We start from the raw sequence: 19414 nt of genomic DNA, 5'->3' as shown, positions 1-19414 counted from the left end.
AGCGCGGAGGACAGGATGCTGGGGCGGGATAAAGGGATTCCGCTCACACCGGGAGATTAGAATGTGAAGGGCGAGGAGAGGAGCCTCCTGCTCCGGAGGATCCTGCTGCACCTTCGGAATGTTCGCAGCAATTAGGAGGCAGGAATGCTCTCCTGTTAGCCGCCATTAGCATTATTTCAGAGGAACCTGGCTCCCAAACTCCAGGAGACCTGAGCGTGACGCTTCCACTCGGGCCTGTAGGAGGACGGAGGTCTGGTTCTGGTTCTGGTTCTGGTGCCCAGCCACTCACCCTCTTCTCGTCCGTCACGATGTATTGGCGGCCGTGCTTCTTGGTCAGGTGGGGCGCCAGGACGTCGAAGCGCCTGCGGAACTCTGAGAACACCATGTGGTCCGGATACCCTGGAGGACAGAGGCAGACGGGTGAGGACAGCCGGACGGGTACCGTTGGACCTCCGGAACCTTCTCCCACGCCCTTACCCTGCCTGTAGAGGCGGAGGGCGTCCAGCAGCTTGGAGCCTCTCAGCTGAGCCCTGAGGAGGCCCACGTCCAGGGTCATCAGGCCGGCGTCCAGGCTCTCCCCGTGGGTCACGCGGGGCTCCCCTCCCCCGCCCACCACCTCCGCCTTCGGCAGCAGGCAGTGGACGAAGTGGACCTTGGAGCGCCGCACCATGTCGATCAGAGCATCCTGGGAGAGGAGGAGGACGGCGGGATGAGGAGGAGGACGGCGGGATGAGGAGGAGGAGCGGCGGAAGCCTCTCCCGTCCTGCTGGTGGACTCACCACTTGCAGCTTGATCTGGATGCACAGGCTCTTCTTCTTGACCGCCGCCACGCCCGTGGTGAAGGTTTTCCTCATGCTGGTGGCGCGGCGCAGGGCCAGCTGGGAGCTGCCCTCCAGGCCGGCGATGGAGCCGGACAGCACCGTGGCGCCGCTGGCCCGGCCCATGAACAAGGCGCTGATGTTCTTCCTGTGGTGGCGGCAGAAGACGGCGAAGGTGACGCCCGCGCTCTCCACTGACAACAGGTTCTGATCATCTCTTACTTCTGGGAGTCCTGCAGCAGCGTGGCGGCGTTCTGGGCCGCGGGGCTGTGCCGGGCGTGGCCCAGCCAGCCCTGGCTGTTGTACTGGACCCAGTCCGTCCCGTGGCTGTGGCCCAGAAGGAAGAGGTGAGGCTTCTCCCCGCGCAGGAGCAGGTTCGCTCCTGAAAGCCACACGCCTGCATTAGCTTCTGCACAGGTCCAGAAGGGGTCACGACCTTCAGGGCTCACCTCTGTTGTCCCCCTGGGCGGAGCCGTAGTAGCTGAAGAGCCTCTCCAGCATGGTCTCCTCAGAACCTCCAGGCTGGACGGCCTCCTCCTCCATCAGCCACAGGAGGCCACGAGCCTCGTCCGTCCTGGCCAGAGTCCGGACCTGACGGGGGGGGGGGGGGGAGAGACTGGGGTCACCCTGAGGTGGTCGTTTTACACGTTGGGGCCATTTTGGATGAAAAAGCTCAGCGAGAGAAATCAGGGTTTGAACAACGGTTGTCGTGGCCCAGCGGCTGCTAGCATGTTAGCACGTTAGCACACGGAAAACCGAAGCCGGAATTAATTAAACAGACTATTTGCTCCCGTCAGTGGTTGAGAACGGAGCAGTTTTGCCGCCTTGTTTGGGCCTCGGCGCCGTCCTCGCCGCACTAACGAGGGCGGACGCCCACGGACGCCTGGAACAGAAGGTGCAGATGTGCGAGGTCTTACCAGAGCCTGAGTGGATGCTTGGTCAATAGCTGCTACAGACAGTGAGGTACTGGACTCTATGTCATCTAAAGCAAGTTCTATGTTCTCCTAGATGCAGGACGGGACAAAGAATCAGGTTAGTCACCTAAAATACAGAAGAATTATCCAGAATTAACAGTGAAATGAGGTCTGATTGGGTTTGGAGAAGACCAGATGTTCTGGAGGGACCCGAAGGTCCTGACAGGGCGCTGCAGCCGGTGGAATCTGTTGGTGCCGCCAGAAAGTCCGGGAGAATTCCCAAATATTCTCCCTTTCAATTCCCCTTTTGTTTGAATGAAAGTGCAGATGATTTAGGTGCGCGTGGACCCGGCACGGACAGAAACCACCGGAGCTGGCAGCGGCGCCGGAACGTGGGCGGAACCATCGGCACCTCCTTGTATCGCTCCATCTCCCGGACGAAGGTGCGTTCCTGGAACAGCGTCTGCAGCCTCTCCTGGGTGTAGTTGTGGCAGAGCTCCTCGAAGGTGGCGCCGCGCTGCTGCTGCGCCAGCCGCGGGTTCTGGAACCCCGGGGTGTCCACGATCAGCAGGGAGCAGAGGGAGTGCTGACTGGACTTGAGCGCTCTGAGGAGCACAAACACCGTCAGGACGGTTCCGACCCGTTGGGAGCAACAAACGGGAGGAACGTCGGGAGGAAACGGACCTGTTGATGAGGGAAATGACCAGCGTGAAGAGCTCGGAGTAAAGTCCGGACGCCATCGCCTCCAGACACTCCAGAGCCGTGACTTTAGAACCTGGACCAGGACAACAGGGAGAACATTAAGAACCATCCTGGCTCAACCAGGAACCAACATGACGGACGGACGCTTCCGTCCGATCCGCTAAATAAGTGGGTTCACCTGCGCCGTCACCTTGGCCCGACTCATCCGCCCCCCCCCGGAAGGAGGTGGAGTTCTGCAGCCCCTTGGCCTGGTGCTTAAAGATGGAGGAGGACAGCTCCTCCAGGGAGCAGCCCAGCAGGTAGGCCGCCTTCTGGGCCCACTCGTGGTGGGCAAACTGGCGCCGCCCGGCTGCAGAGGGAGAGACGGGGAATTCAGAAAGCTGCTCCGGAATAACCACAAGAGGAGGAGGCTGAGGGTGGCGTGGGAGGGGAGATGGAGGAGGGCGGGGGGGGCATTTAGGGTTACAGGGTGAGAGACGAGGGTCGACCTGACGATGCTAATTTAGCTGCTCTCACCATGTAGACACACCGGGAATGGGATTAGCATGCTAATCACACAGCGATGAGACGAGCACTCTTGTAATACCCAGTTTTGCCTGGGGAGGCAGTGGTGAGTCGTGAAGAAAGACCCGGAAGAGAAACAATCCAACCACGGAATTACGGAATCATTACCGGGCCGCTGCGGTTAACAAGCTAGCAGCATGCGTGTTCAAACGTAGCGCAGTAGCGCTCGCCGATCGGCTTCAATCAGCGTCCGACGCGGCAGCGTGAGCGCCAGCCAATCAGAGCCCAGACGTCCTTGGAGGTGCAGACGGACGCCAGAACAAGCGAGGAGTTGAAAAGTTCTGGTTGTGGTCCGAGAGAGAGGACAAGGAGAGGAAGAGAGGAGGCGACGGGAGGAACAGAAACAATAAAAATGCTAATGAGTGAAGGGCTGGAGGGACGATAAAAGCATGAAGAGGAAGGAGAGGATGGTCGGGAAGAGTCAACAGCACATGTTGTTGTTGTTGTTGTTCCTTTACCTTCATCTGCGGCGTTTGACAGGGCAGCATGCAAACATGCAAGTGGAGAGAGGAGCGTTAAAGAGCGCATCACAACAACACAACCGCACACACACGCACGCCTGGAGCGCCCCCTGCTGGGCGCCTCCGCCACACTTTAGTCAGCATTTTCCAGGCTTTTGGGGTCGGAAACTTTAAAAATCCCTAAAAAACAGATTTCAACTAATCAGATTATATCATGTTAGGACCCTTTTCCAGGTTATTACGGGCCTTAATCTCCAAAAAGTCATGGAATTTAACTCTAAAACTAAGTTCTGACTAAATCCCACGGATCAAATGGGAATTATCTGGATGCTTTTGTTGAGGCTAAAACTGTGGTCAAAGCCTGCCCCCTGCTGGCGGGGTGGAGAAGCTCAGCTCATCCTTTGGTTGCTGTTTATTTGGTACTTTTGAATCCAGGTTCTTACCTGGAAAAGTGGAAATCTTTCTAAAAACCTGGATAAAACTCAGACACTTAAACAAAACGCGGGTGATAGACAGTTATTCCGGAACAAATTCACAAGGAAAGTGGAACAGGGAGCCGCACGCATCCCTCCATCGATCTGTCCGAGAGGAGACGTGCAAATGTTGCCATGGAGACGACAATTCTGACTGCAGCAGCTCCACCATCCCGACTGCCAGCAGATTTAATATCGCACAAAAATAGCGGAAACTCGGGAATGCTGGAATGTTTCCGGCCACAAACAGGAGCAAATTCCCCGTCTTTGGTGTCATAAATATGGAAACGTGAATTCCTGTGGCGATACGGTGAAAGTTGTGCCACGGTTTTCCCACCTTTGGTGGCTCCGGCGGCGCCCAGGTGATAGATGGCTCCCAGGATGAGCCACAGGGCCTTCTGCTCCTCCCCGGACACTCCCAGGACCTTCATGGCCGCCTGGAGTTTGGTGAACTGCTGCGCAGCTCGCTGCTTCTCCTCGGCCTGCACAAAGGTCAAAGGTCACAATCCATCCATTCCACCTGCCGAGTCGGGAGAAGTTTGGGAAACTGACCTTGGAATGCGGGAGGATCCCGAAGGCGCTCTTCTCAGCCAGGTGGTTGAAGTGCAGCTCGGTTCTGAGACGAAGGGATCAAAATCTTCAGGTGAACGACAGTGAAATACAGACGGGCCGGATCCATGAAGGTGGCGGAGCAACGCTGGGAACGCTGGGAATGCCGGGAACGCCGGGCTCACCTGAGGCTGCTGTCGGCGCCGGACATCACGTAGTAGAAGACGTTGAAGGTGGACTCAGCTTCCGGTCGTCGGCTCACCCTCAGCTTCTCCAGCAGCATCGTCTGGAAGGCAACAGCGGATCAGGATCAGGTCCGGAACCTGGTCCAGAACCTTTCCCTTCCGCTCCTCACCTGGATGGAGGCGGAGGCCACCTGCCCGGCCTGGTCGAAGTCCAGCGACACCACGTGGGGAGAAGCGGCTGGCGTTGCTGTTCATGGAGGTGGAGCTGTTCCCGAAGGCCTCCAGGATGGTGTAGACGGCCTGCCACTTCTCCGCTGTGGGAAAACCATCCACGTGAGAACGGCGGCGCCGCTGAGGGAGGGCGCCACTGGGGGAGGGCGCCGCTGGGGGAGGGCGCCACTGAGGGAGGGCGCCACTGAGGGACGGCGCCTCTGAGGGAGGGCGCCACTGAGGGCGGCGCTGAGGGAGGGGCACCACTGGGGAGGGCGCCACTGAGGGCGGCGCTGAGGGAGGGCGCCACTGAGGGAGGGCGCCACTGAGGGAGGGCGCCACTGGGGGAGGGCGCCACTGAGGGAGGGCGCCACTGAGGGCGCCGCTGAGGGAGGGCGCCCTGAGGAGGGCGCCACTGAGGGAGGGCGCCACTGAGGGAGGGCGCCACTGGGGGAGGGCGCCACTGGGGGAGGGCGCCACTGAGGGAGGGCGCCACTGAGGGCGCCGCTGAGGGAGGGCGCCACTGAGGGAGGGCGCCACTGAGGGCGGCGCTGAGGGAGGGCGCCACTGAGGGAGGGCGCCACTGGGGGAGGGCGCCACTGGGGGAGGGCGCCGCTGAGGGAGGGCGCCACTGAGGGAGGGCGCCACTGAGGGAGGGCGCCGCTGAGGGCGCCGAGCACATGACCACACCCACCTGAGAAGATCTTGCCGGTGCTGCCAGCGATGGAGACCAGGTACTGGACCAGGTGCTGGCAGTTGGTGGTCTTCCCGCTCCCGGACTTCCCGAGCAGCACCACGGACTGGTCCTGGCGGGTGGTCAGCAGGCTGCGGTACGCCGCCTGAGCCACGGCGTAGATGTGCGGCGCCGAGTCCTCGCGGCGGCCTCCTTTGAACATGTGCATCACCTGCCAGGGGAGCAGCGTGGGTCAGGCCGAGGGCGCCACAGGAAGCTGGCGGACGTTGGCCTCACCTTCTCCGAGTACATGGACGGCGTGCTGAGGGGGTTGATGACCACCATGTTGGGCCCGGCGTGCGTGTAGATCAGGTTCCCTCCGTATCGCTGCCTCAGGCTGTGCATCACGCTGGACTCGTTCAGGTAGAGCAGCGACGCCAGGTCCTCGCAGCGGTTGTAGGACGGAGGGTTGGCCTGGGCGGACGCGCACGTGAGGGCAGCGAACATCGGCGAGGAGCCGGCGGCGGCGGCGGCGGCGCGCTGGGCCTCACGGCGCCTTACTCACCTTCTCCACGTCGTCCTCGTCCACCTCCAGCGTGGCCCCGTCCTGTTCCAGTCGGATTTTCACCTTTCCCTCGGGCAGCGAGCCGGCCTCCGTCTTCATCACGGTGGCTGAGGGGCGAAACAGAAGGTTTGACCTTTGACCTGTTCAGGAGATGCTAACGGGGTCGGCGGCGGCGGCGCTCACCCAGGGAGAATCCGTCTTTGTGGACGAGCCAAACCTTCTCGGACTCATACCAGGCCTGCTCGGCTGCGATCTGCTCCTCCGTCTTCACCTGCGGGACAGGAAGCAGCGCGAGGTCAGAGCGGGAGAGGACGCCAGGAAGCGGCGGCGAGCCTCTCGGGGAAATGGCGTGACCATGCAGGGGGGGGTGGGGGGGTGGAGGGAGTGGGCGGGGCAGCCTCCGGGCGCTTCTTCAGTGTCTGTGTGAGACGTTTCGGACGTCCGGGGAAGACGGAAAACGTTCCTCCAGGTGGTGAATAATAACAGGTGAGCGTGTGAAGAGCCATCCAATAATATGCAAAAGGAACGTTCGCAGGAAAAACCTCGGAAAATAAAGGATCTGCTGGGTGAGGATGCACCTCCCAGTCCCTCCAGGCTTCCAGGGGCTTGTTGGCATTTTCCCAGATTTCGGGAAAGAGATAAAAAAAACCCATTAAACCGGGAAATTATTGGGCCAATTGGGAACGCTGTTGAAGCGGGAACGCCTGGAGGGACTGATCCTAACGAGCACGGCACAGCACGCCGTCGGTGGGAGTGACGGTCGGAGCAGCCGGAGCAGAACAAACACCAGACCTGAGGTGGTTTAGCCGGGCCCTGCGGAGCCTGGAGGAGGGCCACAGGGTCCTCTTCCTCCGATCCCTGGTGGGCGTGGCCAGCGTGGAGAGGTCAAAGGTCAGTGACAGGTGAGCACAAGCATGTTACAAACACAAACAGGTAAACACCCTGGCGAGGGTCGGCAGCGTTGGACTAGCTCGCTACCGCTAACGCCGCGGACCTACGAGAGCAACAGAAGTGACATCATCACGACGCGTTCCCACAAACAAGATCGGATCAAAACATCCGGCAAATCCTGACGTGACGTTGGGAATTCATCAGTTCATCACCGTGCACGTTGGGAAACAAAAGGCTTTAGCGCATGTTGCCGCCGAGGACCGGCTCAGAACAAACGTGGCTCCTGAACGCACCACAGCGAGCTAACGCTAACGCTAACAGGTGAGCAGCAGCTCCGCAGGTGAGCAGCAGCTCCGCAGGTGAGCAGCAGCTCCCCAGGTGAGCAGCAGCTCCCCAGGTGAGCTGAACATCCTCCTCAGGTGTGTCTGAGCGGCGCCACCTACAGGTCAGAGCCACAACATGCGCCGCCGCCGTTGTGAGAGCACACGATCAAACGTTTTCCTGCTGTGAGCAAAGCAAACGAGCGCCGAGCAGGTGGTCACGAAGGTTAGAGGTTAAGCCGTGGGGGCGTGGCCACGCCGCCGTGGGGGCGTGGCAACACCGCCGTGGGGGCGTGGCAACACCGCCGTCTCGTCACGCTCGGCGGCGTCACGATGATGCCTTCACATGCCGCAGGAAATCCCGCCACACCTTCAACATGCCTTCCCAAACCGCGTGGACACTCTACCTCCTGCTGACTGGCGGCAGTTTGCCGGGTGGGAATTCCTCCTGGAGGGGGGGGCGCTGGCCCCGGGCTGGAGGGGGGAGGAGTCTGGAGGAGACGCGGCGACGCAGCGGTGGAGGCGGGTTTCTGGGGGACGGGGGTGAGTTTCCTGGCGGTGGGTTTGGGCGCAGGTATGAAACCCGGAGGCGGGGACAGGGTGGCGGGTTTGGGAGGCGGGACAAAGCCGACCACGGCGGGGAGGGAGACGGGTCTGGACTTGGACGGGAGTCCAGCGGGAGGCCGGACTTCCTGCGTTCCTGGACCCGGCCTCGGCGGAGCCTGAGCGCCTGTCTGTGACCCGCCCGCCTTCTCCTCCAGCTCAGCTTTGATGTCCTTTGATGAGCTCTCGTTCATCTTCTCCAGCTCCAGTTTTTCCGGGCGCTCTTCCCGGCGGAGGCGCGGCCGCGGCTCCCTCGTCCTGCCGCGGACCATCAGGCTCGTCAGCCCCTGGGAGACGTCGTCTTCTGTTCTGATGGAGTTGTGTTTGAAAGAGAAGGGGGCGGCGCCGGACCTGGGCGCCGCCCCTTTAGCTGGTTCAGCTTCCGGAGCCGGGCCAGGAGCCGGGCCAGGGGCCGGAGCGCCCTCGCTCCTCTCTGAAGGCACTACTTTCTTGACCACACGTCGGACCACCTTCACCACCTTCCTGCGCGTTGGCCCCTGCTCCTCGGCGACCTCCGGGCCTGGAAGGTCACCGTCCGCCGCCGCCCCGTTGGCCACGCCCCCGGCCGCCGTGCCGTTCTGCTCCCCTTCACTCCTCAGAACCGGCCCCGCCCCCCGCGACGGTGGCTCCGGACTCTTGAACCGATCCGGCACTTTGACAGGCGACCTGATTTTAGGCGGGGAAGGACTCCGCACTCGGGCCGCCGCCTCCGTTGGGAATGCCGGAAGGGGACTTTTAGCCCGGAATATTCCTCTGCCGGGGTCGAGAGCTGGAACCGACTTGGCGTGATTGGACAGGCCGTTACTTTCTGGCTGCTCGCAGCAAACGGGAATGAGAGGGAAACGTTGGCGTTAGCGAGACTCGCTTCACAACCAGAAGCTAAATTAGAGCGCGGAGGTCATGGGGTCGATACCCAAAACTCCGAAGGCCACATCTACTCACATTTTTGGCCTCCGGCTTGTTCTCGTCTTTGACCTAAATAAGTCAAAATAAAAACAAAGCAAGATCAAAGGGCCGCAGCGGCGTGACGCCAGCTAACACCACACGGCGTGCAAACTGTGCTACGTGCTAACGGGTTAGCATCGGCCCTGGAGGCCAAGGCTCCGCGGGAGAACCCGACGGGGGGGGCGGGTTTACGCAGGGACACACGGGTGTTAGCCACACTGGAACGCCATGCAAGGTACCAACGTCCAGGCGAGACTTCCCTTTTGCTCCCAGAAGGAAAAGCGGGATGAGAACGCCATGTCGGCCGATCTGCTGTCATGGGATGTGATGGAGAAGAGGAGGTGACGAGGAGGAGCTGGGAGGAGAAGAACAGTGAGAATTCCGATAGCCACACAAAGAACTCCCAACTTTAGCCCGTTAGCCGGGGCCCGTTAGCCAGATTAGCACGCTGAGTAATGGGATTATTTTTGGACTGACGGCAGCACGGTGGGACAGATAACGTCCGGCTGGTTCGTCCCTCACAGGAACCAGGAATTCCTGGCGCACCGAGGGGGAATTCTGGGAGATTTAGTACGTCGGGACACTGGACTGGCACAACAGGGAATTCCGCGTCAATCACCACCGGCCACAGACGAGGAGCTCTGTTCCGGTTTTCTTTTTCGGGGGGGGGTGAGTCAAGCGGAGCGGGAAGAAAACCAGCAGGAATAGCTCCTGACAGGAGACCCACGGCTGGGAGGTGCTGCTGGTTCTGGGTCAGGAGGACCCGCGGACTGATGGAGGCCCTTCCTGACGCTCTTCCCGCTGATCAGCTGATCGCTCCGATGCGTTGGTGATCAATAACAACACTAATAAACTCTGGCGAGCTCTGGAAATTACTGGAAAAAGTGGCTCCAGGTTGGGAAGCCTTTTCCTGCCCCTCCACCCAGATAACTGGAGGCTAAATTTAGTTCCTGCCGGGAGCCTCCGGGCCAAACGCTCGCCGTTCCCTCTCAAGACCCAAGTGTCCCGAAAGACCAGTTGGGACTTTTCCTACCTGTCTAAACCGTAATCCCAGAACTCCCGGATCCGTCCACTCCTCTCGGGTCACCGTTCGAGTCCAAAACATGCGCAGAGGAGAAGATCGGAAGGCAGCCGGAGCCGGAGCTGATAGGCCGGTTATTCCTGACAGGACGGAGCTGTGAGGACAGCTGTGCCGGTAAAAATAGCCCCCCCAACCGGAGCCTGCCAGGACCTCCCACCACCGCTGCCGCCGACCAATCACAGGCCTCGCTGCTCAAACAGCCCCAGCTGCCGTCGCCTCAGCTGCTGCGCCGCGACTCGGAGCTGGAGCTTACCTTCCTGGTCAGAAACGCTGCCCTCACAGCCTCCCAGGACCAGGGGATGACGGGAATATATCGGAACTTTCTGCCCCGTGTCATCACGACTGTGCTGCGGCACCTCAACCGGAATAGATCTGATCGCTACGAACCCCACGTTAGCTCTGTGGTGTCAGAAGCTAGCAGGCCAGAGAGGAGGAATATGGGAGGAATATCAGCGATTATGGGAAAAAATGAGGAAATCTCGGAGGACCAGAGCGACCCAACGGTCCTTCCTGCAGGGCCGCCCCTGACCCGCCGCTAACGTACCTCGTTGGTCCGTCCCATCATGCTGGAAACATGAAACACCACAGCCCGTTTCTGCTACGCTCTGAATTTCACCAATTCACCGTCTTCCTGTTTGAAACCACTCTGAGCCGAGGGGAGGAAGTGCACGCCTCGAAAAGCAGAAACGGAGCAGGGCTCTGCACACTTAAACAACATGCTAACATGCTCATTAAAGCTAACTGTATATACAAAGTACGCTCTCATATTCTTCTGAGCGTCACTTCCCACTTTCAGCCACAAGAGGGAGCCAGAGATCACGTGGGGGGAGACAAAAGCTGGGCCTGGAAATCCTGGAAGCACACAAAGCCTCCTTTATTTCCAAAGCTGCTGCCTACAGAGGAGTGACTCAAAGAAACTGATCCGAGTACAAGACAAGCAGCCTCAGTATGACATCAATGCAGCGACGGCGAGGGGGGGGGGGGGGTGGTTAATGCGTTCATTTGATAGAGGTGTGGTGAAACTGGGCGTGGCGATCAGACACATCTGTGAACAGACAGACTGACACAATCACACTGATGCACAACCTCAGCACCCCCCCCACGCCCACCCCCCCACAGCACATAAATATCTGTTGCTCCTGGAACATTCCAGGGAATTACAGTTGGGATGGAGCGTACACACGTCACACATCCATAACCTTGGTTTTTAATCCCGGGACACACTGGGGCATCACAACAGTTAACCATACTTGGGAGGACCACTGGACGCAGCGATGGTCCTGAAACTGGTCTGGAAAACACACGAGCTGGGGGCCGGCGTCGGGTCGCGGTCCGATCGGATCTGGGTTCTGTCCAATATCAATAAAAAACATGTCGTTTTGTCCAGGAAAATCCGGCATCGGTGCAAATGTTCCCTCATCTGACACAAGACACAACAAGCGGAGTATAATCCGGTCAAAGATTAAAATCAAAGGAAAAATATGCACGGTCACATACGTGTGTGCGCACGTGCTGGTGCACGTGCTGGTGCACGCTGCCTCACAAAGGACATTTTTGTGAGGTGAGGCTTTTATCTGGTCCTCACAACCCCTAAAGGTGTGACTGAGTGTGTAGCTTAGAGGTCAGGGTGTGAGCGTGCGTGTGTGTGTGTGCGTGAGAGACGCTTGAGTGAGCTCCTTCACTTCTGCTGCAGGGCGACAGATGTAGGTCAGGCGGGCGCTCCGTGTGTGTGTGTGTGTGTGTGTGTGTTCCTTCACGGGTCAAACACACACACACACACACACACACACACACACACACACACACACACACACACACACACACAGTCTGAGGGCAGAAAACACCCCTGGCAGAACGTCTCTTGCATCACGACGACCGCGAACACATTCCAACCAGGCTGGAATCTGTCCGAGCACGTTTGTCCGCCACTGCCGGCACCGGCTGAGGAACGCCGACGCGAGCGTGGCGTTCACGACCCTCACTCGCTAAGAAAACAACGCAAAGGGCGGAACCTGGATACCGAGGACAGCCTGAGGAGAGGAGAGCGTGATTAAATCTAGCATGGAGCTAGCACGGAGCTAGCACGGAGCTAGCATGGAGCTAGCACGGAGCTAGCATAAAATGGGCTTGTTTCCTTTCAGCAGCCGACACGGATCCTCGTATGAGTGAGCAACACAGCAGCTGTGACCAAACACCAAAGGGTCAAAGGTCACTCTGCCGGGCCACCGTGACGGGACACGTCACCTCCTAGATTAGATCAACTTTATTGTTAAGGATGAGCTCATGACTGGTTTCAAGTCGTCCTGAAACAACAAACACGGAGTCTCAGTGATAATCAGCTAAATTAATTATTTAAATGAATTAGCCCGGAGAGCTAATCAGCGGTTACATTAATAATTATTAGCCCAATAATGAGCTAATTTTTCTAATGTTCTCACAGACAAAACAAATGAGCAGCAGGACTAAAGTGTGTCAGCCTGAACAGCTCCATGTAATAAACATCCCTCACACACACACACACACACACACACACACACACACACACACACACACACACACACACACACACACACACACACATTGACGGATGCTGTAGAGAACAATGACCCGGGTCCAGGAGCCTCGGGGCTGAGGTCACAACGCCACGCCGAGCCGCCCACTGCAGCGGAAGCCGAGCGGCCGATAAGCCGGGTGGGACGGGACGTGTGCCGGAGCGCGGCGCCCGGGCCCAGAGGCGTTTATGTGGCGTTTATGTGGCGCTCTCAGCGCGGGAAATTAGGCAGACTCCATTCTTTAGCAACTAGCATATGAATGCTAACGCTCAGCGCGTCGCCTGGATGTGGGTCCGAGAGCAATTTCCTCTGAAATTCCGCAGATGTAAACAGGCACAGCAGCATCCTCCCAATGACTCCGAGGGGACTTCAAATGGAAGTTCCTGCCCCCCCCCTCCCCCCCCGCGGGGCGTTAAAGCCGCTCAGCCCGGAACAGTCGGGCGCATTCTGGAGACAGGAAATGTTCCAACTAAAACTTCCTGCTTCACACAAAAGACAATATTCCTGGACAAATATCCTCAAGGATCCCGGAGCGGGACGATGAGGAAAAAAATACAGTTCCTTGTTTTACTTCATTAGAGTTTTACTAGTTAGTTTGAGGGGTTGTTGAGAGGAAAAGAGACGTCTGAGCTCTTTTACTGGCCGGTGATGATGATGATGATGATGGTGATGATGGTGATGATGATGATGATGGTGATGATGATGATGGTGGTGATGATGATGAGCAACTTCCATGTGTCCATCAGAGGCGCTTCCTGCAGTACGAGCAGCGCCTGCAGGGGGCGCTGTTGCAGCCGCCAGTTCAAAAGAGCGTCACAAAATGTAGTCACGTGGTTTGAATCCTCCTCAGATCGCCGTGTAAAGGCTGGCCGTTGCCACGGAAACAGCCAGATGGTTCGCTGGAAGCTGCTGTGTCACTGCGAGAGAAAAGGAGCCGCTGACTCGGCGCTTTTCGGTCCGCCGCGGTCAGCACTGGCGGAGGCCAGACGGGGCGAGGACCGCGAGCAGACGCGGCGCCCCGCGGCGTCAGGGGGGACGGCTGGGGAACGCGGTCCTCGTTTAAAACGTCAACTTTTAACGAGCTGGTGCAGAATGATTAGTCAGCAGAAAAAGGGCAAAGCCATGACTCAGCAGAAATCAGACATCTTTGTGATGCAGTGAAACGGGAGCGACGCTTCCAACGCCTCCTCCATTATTCAGCAAACCTGCAGCTTCTTTCAATTATTCAGGCAGCCACAGGACGCCACAGGACGCCACAGGACGCCACGAAGCCCCGAACAGGGCAGCTGGGGGGGCTGTGGGGGGTCCGGGGGGGGGCACGTCCACACCAGGATAATAGCGATAAAGGTAGAACTCTGGAAGGGACCATGACGACGCCATCGGCCCCTGGATCAGCTGATCCTCCACGCCGCCATCGGCCCCTGGATCAGCTGACCCTCCACGCCGCCGTCGGCCCCTGGATCAGCTGATCCTCCACGCCGCCATCGGCCCCTGGATCAGCTGATCCTCCACGCCGCCATCGGCCCCTGGATCAGCTGACCCTCCACGCCGCCATCGGCCCCTGGATCAGCTGATCCTCCACGCCGCCATCGGCCCCTGGATCAGCTGACCCTCCACGCCGCCGCTCCCGCCACGCTTAAACCCCGCCCAACGCGTCACATGAGAGCGGCGTGCTGTCCTGATGGGAATGAGCCGCAGCTTCTGTCGGGAGCATCAGGATTATTTTTAGCTCCTCTCAGCTCCAGATGCTGCCGCTGTTCACAATTAAGTCACATGACCTGTGCACGTGCACGTGCACGCCACCAAAAGGGCTGGTGTCAATCATCCCTCACAACCAGCCCCGCGGCATTCCAGCCCTGCCCTGACTGAGCAGAGTCGACACCAGCTCATCACCAGCTCATCACCAGTTCACCACTTCATCACCAGCTCATCACCAGTTCACCACCACTTCATCACCAGCTCATCACCACTTCATCACCAGTTCACCACCACTTCATCACCAGTTCACCACCACTTCATCACCAGCTCATCACCAGTTCATCACCACTTCACCACCACTTCATCACCAGTTCACCACCACTTCATCACCAGTTCACCACCACTTCATCACCAGTTCACCACCACTTCATCACCAGCTCATCACCACTTCATCACCAGTTCACCACCACTTCATCACCAGTTCACCACCACTTCATCACCAGTTCATCACCACTTCATCACCAGTTCACCACCACTTCATCACCAGTTCACCACCACTTCATCACCAGTTCATCACCACTTCATCACTTCTTCACCAGTTCATCACCAGTTCATCACCACTTCATCACCACTTCATCACTTCTTCACCAGTTCATCACCAGTTCATCACCACTTCATCACCACTTCATCACCACTTCATCTTCACTTCATCTTCACTAGTTCATCACCAGTTCATCACCAGCTCATCACCAGTTCATCACCAGTTCATCACCAGTTCATCACCAGTTCATCACCAGCTTCATCACCAGTTCTTCACCAGTTCTTCACCAGTTCATCACCAGTTCATCACCAGCTCATCACCAGTTCATCACCAGTTCATCACCAGTTCATCACCAGTTCATCACCAGCTCATCACCAGTTCATCACCAGTTCATCACCAGCTCATCACCAGCTCATCACCAGCTCATCACCAGTTCATCACCACTTCTTCACCAGTTCATCACCAGTTCATCACCACTTCTTCACCAGTTCATCACCACTTCATCAAACTGTCTCCACTGTTATTAATCAGTATTTTTAACGACTCTTTAAAGCAGCTAAAGGAGTAAACGGAGGGAACCTGAACGATGCCTTCATGAAACCCTGTTTTTCCTGCAGTTTTGGTCATTTCAGCCATTTATTGGTGGTTTGGGTCAATATCAGACCTCTGACCTCAAATATCTGATTCTGAGGTCAGATATTGACCTCTGACCTCAGAATCAGATATTTGGACTTCTGGGACGGGATTCATTCCTGGAGGTGTTATGACCCTGATGGACCACCCCCCCCCCCCCAAGCCCCCCACTGATAAACCTCAAGTTCTCCCCCTCCTCCGGCTGCCTGAGCCTCCCGACCTCATTCCACATCTTCCATAAGAAAATCCCAGCGGGAAAGGGTCAGGAAGTGGCATATTTGTTCCAAGGCAGATTCCACAAATACCAGAGTGAGACCTAAAGGGAGAGGCCCGTTTCCTGTTGTTCCCGGCCGGCCTGTTAAGACAAGTGGAGATGGCTCCGGCCCGGCTCTCGGCTCCGGCCCGGCTCTCCGGATCCAGGCTCCTCCGATGTGGATCCCGGCTGCCGCTCTCTCGGACCGCGGCCGTCTGCGTCGCATTAATGGGCCGACGTGTCCGTTTAACTGCTTCCGCTGTGTGTTGGGAGTTTTACGAGTGCGGTTGTGGGAACGCCGCGGTGCCACACAGGGAGGATTCCAGCTCCCGCTGCCACGGTTCCGCACGGCGGGAATATTACGCGTCACGCTTTGTTTGGGGGCAAATGACAGGCCTCCGCTGGGGCGGGGACGCTCCCCGAACACATCCTGAACCCAAAAATACCAGCTTCCACATCTGCACTTGAAGGCATCACACATGTTTCCATTCAGTCCGAGCTTCCAGAAGCCTTCTGACACGGAAACCTCGGAATCATCACACAGTGCCCGACCCACTTTAAGCAACATGAGGAAAGACGTGGTGATGACGTCATCCGTCAGGGCGGGGTCGCGCTTACGTAAACAGCGTTTGCTCGCCGTCGTGAGGAGGACACTCCGGAGGACAGTCACCTGTCCCGGAAGTTCAGAACCCATCCCAGTCAGCCCGACTGTGGAATACCGAGGACAAATTGGACAGAAGGGGTGAAGAGGAAAACGTAAAAGGAGGAAGAGGAGGTAAAAAAGATCAAAGAACGCTGCATAAATGGGAAGAGGAGCAACAAAGGGTTAAAGGAAAAGTGGAGGGAAGCGGGAAAATATTCCCAAAAAGCTGCTGAGAATAAAGAATAAAGACGGACGGATGAACTGAGAGTCAGTGAACCGGAGACGACGACCTCGTCCTCCCAGTCCCAGCTGCTGATTTATACTGGTGTGTTTATGACACACACACACACACACACACACACACACACACACACACACACACACACACACACACACACACACACACACACACGTCTCTCCAATAAAGACTTTTCCCATCGTGGTTCTGCAGTAATTAGGCGCCGCGCCGCTGAACGATGGCGTGCTCATTAGATTTTCCACTCCCGTCCGGGTCCAACCGGGAATGTTTCTTTGTGGAATGCAGCCGAGGTAAAAGTCCGAAAAAGTTTCGTTTACAGTTAAAGAATCTGCTGGAGCGGAGATTCTGGAGAAGTGGAAGCCAGTTAAGTCAGAATTGCTTCCTGAATGGGTCGGAATAACAAACGGCGTGCCAAAGTTAACAGGCGGGATTGCGGGTATTCCGGCAATGAGGGAGACTGGGAGCTGATTGGAGATCCTCGACTGGATCGATTTGGGTTTTGCTGTTTCATGGTGAAGCTGAGGAAGCAGCCGGAATGTTCAGGCCGGTTGAATGCAGCACTTCAGGTTTGACCGGAACAACTTCCGAGCTCCGAGCTCAGCAGCCGGCTGCGCGTTGGGAATTTTGCAGTTTACGGCTGCAAGGAGGCGAAATCCTCGGAAGCGTAGCGAAAATGTGCCGGGTTCTGCTGCGAACTGGGTGAATTCCAGTGGCTGTCCTGGGAATATCTGGAATGTGGCTGCATCCTTGTCTTCTGGGAGGTTATTCCTCTCATCCTCACCCTGCCATTTAAGGAATTCTCCATCAGCGATAACGATGTGACACCTGTCTCACAGATCCGAGAGCTGAACTCTGACCTTTGACCCCCCATCACTGAACCTCTGAAGGAGCGCCATTGCTTTCAGGAATTCCTCCTCCCTGCAGGACGAGCCGGAGCGTTCGGGAACAGAGTGAGCGGACGGAGCGACGGCTGTGTAACAGGCCGACACAGCGGCGTGTGTGTTGCCCGCGCAGCACTTCCTGTTTGCACATGACCCCTCACATGACACACAGTAGGTCTCTTGTCCACGGACACATTTTTCCCAGAGAGCTCAAGGCGCACGGGAAAAACACGGCCACACGGGAGCCACGCCCCGCCTCCCGGAGCAGATGGACCCGACGGTGCCGGTGGAGCCGGGACGGTGCCGGAGGCCCATTCAGGCTCCGTCACCAGGAGCTCTGAATGGCGGCCAACAGAGGCAACAAACGGCGTCCCGCCGCCGCCACCGCCGCCGGACGGCTACGAGAGGACGCCGGGCCGCTGTTGACGGGCAGAACCAGAACTCTTTCACGGAATTAGATTGGTAATAAGCCAAGACGTTTGAAGGAACGTTTAAAGACCATTTACACGAGCGCTAACCAGGCAGAACGCCACCAATGCTAAAACTGCTTCCTGCTCGCGGTCTGGTCGCCGTGGCGACAGGTGAGGGGTCAAAAAGACTTTTCCCATCAGGAACACCGAGGACTTAAAACATCCTGACACAGAAAGGAAGTGGCGCTACACTGGACAGGAAGTGGGGCTACACTGGACAGGAAGTGGGGCTACACTGGACAGGAAGTGGCGCTACACTGGACAGGAAGTGGGGCTACACTGGACAGGAAGAGGCGCTACACTGGACAGGAAGAGGCGCTACACTGGACAGGAAGTGGCGCTCCACTGGACAGGAAGTGGCGCTCCACTGGACAGGAAGTGGCACTTACGTGTGGGCTGTCTCTGCGCTGCCCGTCGGCGTTCCTCAGCCAGCAGCGGCTCAGCTCGCTCAGCTCCAGGATGGGCTGCACCTTCAGCCGCACCGAGTCGCCCGACTGCCGGATCATCTCCACGATCTCGTCCCGCGTCTTGCTCTCCACGTTGCGACCGTTTATCTCCACCAGGCGGTCGCCGGGAACCAGCCCCAGCGCCAGGTCCTTGGTGCCGGCCCCAGGTTCGGCGAAGTGGACCACGCGCCGATACACGCCTCCGTCGGGGCTGCGGTCCAACATGGTGGTGCGGCGCAGCGAGAAGCCGAAGTCGCCGGTGTTGCGGCGCTGCACCTCCAGCTGGCGCGTCTCGGGCGCGCTGGGGGGGACCACGGGGGGCAGCGGCAGCAGGGCGGGGAAGGTCTTCTCAACCACCTCCGGGACGCACACCCTCTTCGCCGCCGCCGCCGTCTCTGGCGTCTGCTTCTGGCTGTGCCTGCGGAGCATGCTGAACACCTTGCTCTCCACCTGTGGGGACGGAGCGGCGGAGTTCTGCCCCGAGGGGGTGGAGCCCTCCGACGGGCTCTCCTCTTTGCTCCGCTGGGAGAAGGAGAAGCGTTTCATCATCTGCGAGGAGTTCTGCTTGGCGAGGGACCCGAAGAGCGCCACCCGCTCCCGCACGGAGCCACGGTCCCTATCCAGGCCCCCGCCGCCCTCCCCCTTCAGGTCGTCGGTCGAGCTGGCGGCGCTCAGCTGGTCGTCCAGGACGACGCTGCTTCTGTTGCTCAGGCCGTCCGACTCCAGGTCGGTGAGGGTCAGCTCGCTGCTGCTCGCCACTTTGATGGGGATGGGGTTGGAGATCTCCAGCTTGGTCTTGGACTCCCGCTTGGCCTCCCGCTTCAGGTTGAAGAAGCCGCGGCGCAGGCTCATCTCCTCCAGGCTGCGCAGCTCCGCCGCCGACATCCGCTCCTTCTTGTCCTTCTTGTCCTTCCTGCTCCCCTCCCGCTCCTTGTCCTTCTTCATCAGGTTAAACATGTCGGCGAATTTCCTTTTCACGGCCGGAGGTCTCGTTTGCGAATCATGGACGAATCCCCTGAGAAGGACGCACGAAAGGGAGATTTTAGCCAGCTGCGATTCCCTCTGGAGTCGGATGTGATAACGA

General features: G+C 58.3%; 1 protein-coding gene across 1 annotated transcript in view; it reads right to left on the bottom strand.

Moving 5' to 3' along the window:
* Window positions 1-19414, bottom strand: part of myo18ab (myosin XVIIIA b) — a 38408-nt gene that overhangs the window by 18010 nt on the left and 984 nt on the right. Inside the window, 20 exon segments of the mRNA XM_029844375.1 lie at window positions 290-399; window positions 478-685; window positions 780-966; window positions 1041-1200; window positions 1268-1409; window positions 1736-1822; window positions 2145-2337; window positions 2417-2507; window positions 2613-2783; window positions 4270-4414; window positions 4485-4548; window positions 4667-4767; window positions 4837-4893; window positions 4895-4980; window positions 5571-5781; window positions 5847-6023; window positions 6115-6221; window positions 6298-6385; window positions 6907-6972; window positions 18274-19345. Of these exon segments, the coding sequence (XP_029700235.1) occupies window positions 290-399; window positions 478-685; window positions 780-966; window positions 1041-1200; window positions 1268-1409; window positions 1736-1822; window positions 2145-2337; window positions 2417-2507; window positions 2613-2783; window positions 4270-4414; window positions 4485-4548; window positions 4667-4767; window positions 4837-4893; window positions 4895-4980; window positions 5571-5781; window positions 5847-6023; window positions 6115-6221; window positions 6298-6385; window positions 6907-6972; window positions 18274-19287 (3465 nt within the window). The 5' untranslated portion in view covers window positions 19288-19345.

The sequence above is a fragment of the Takifugu rubripes genome, chromosome 11 (genome assembly GCF_901000725.2).
Source record: "Takifugu rubripes chromosome 11, fTakRub1.2, whole genome shotgun sequence".
Classification (NCBI taxonomy): Eukaryota; Metazoa; Chordata; class Actinopteri; order Tetraodontiformes; family Tetraodontidae; genus Takifugu; species Takifugu rubripes.
The sequence above is the reverse complement of the archived record's forward strand: the minus strand, read 5'-3'. Positions and strand labels throughout refer to the sequence as shown.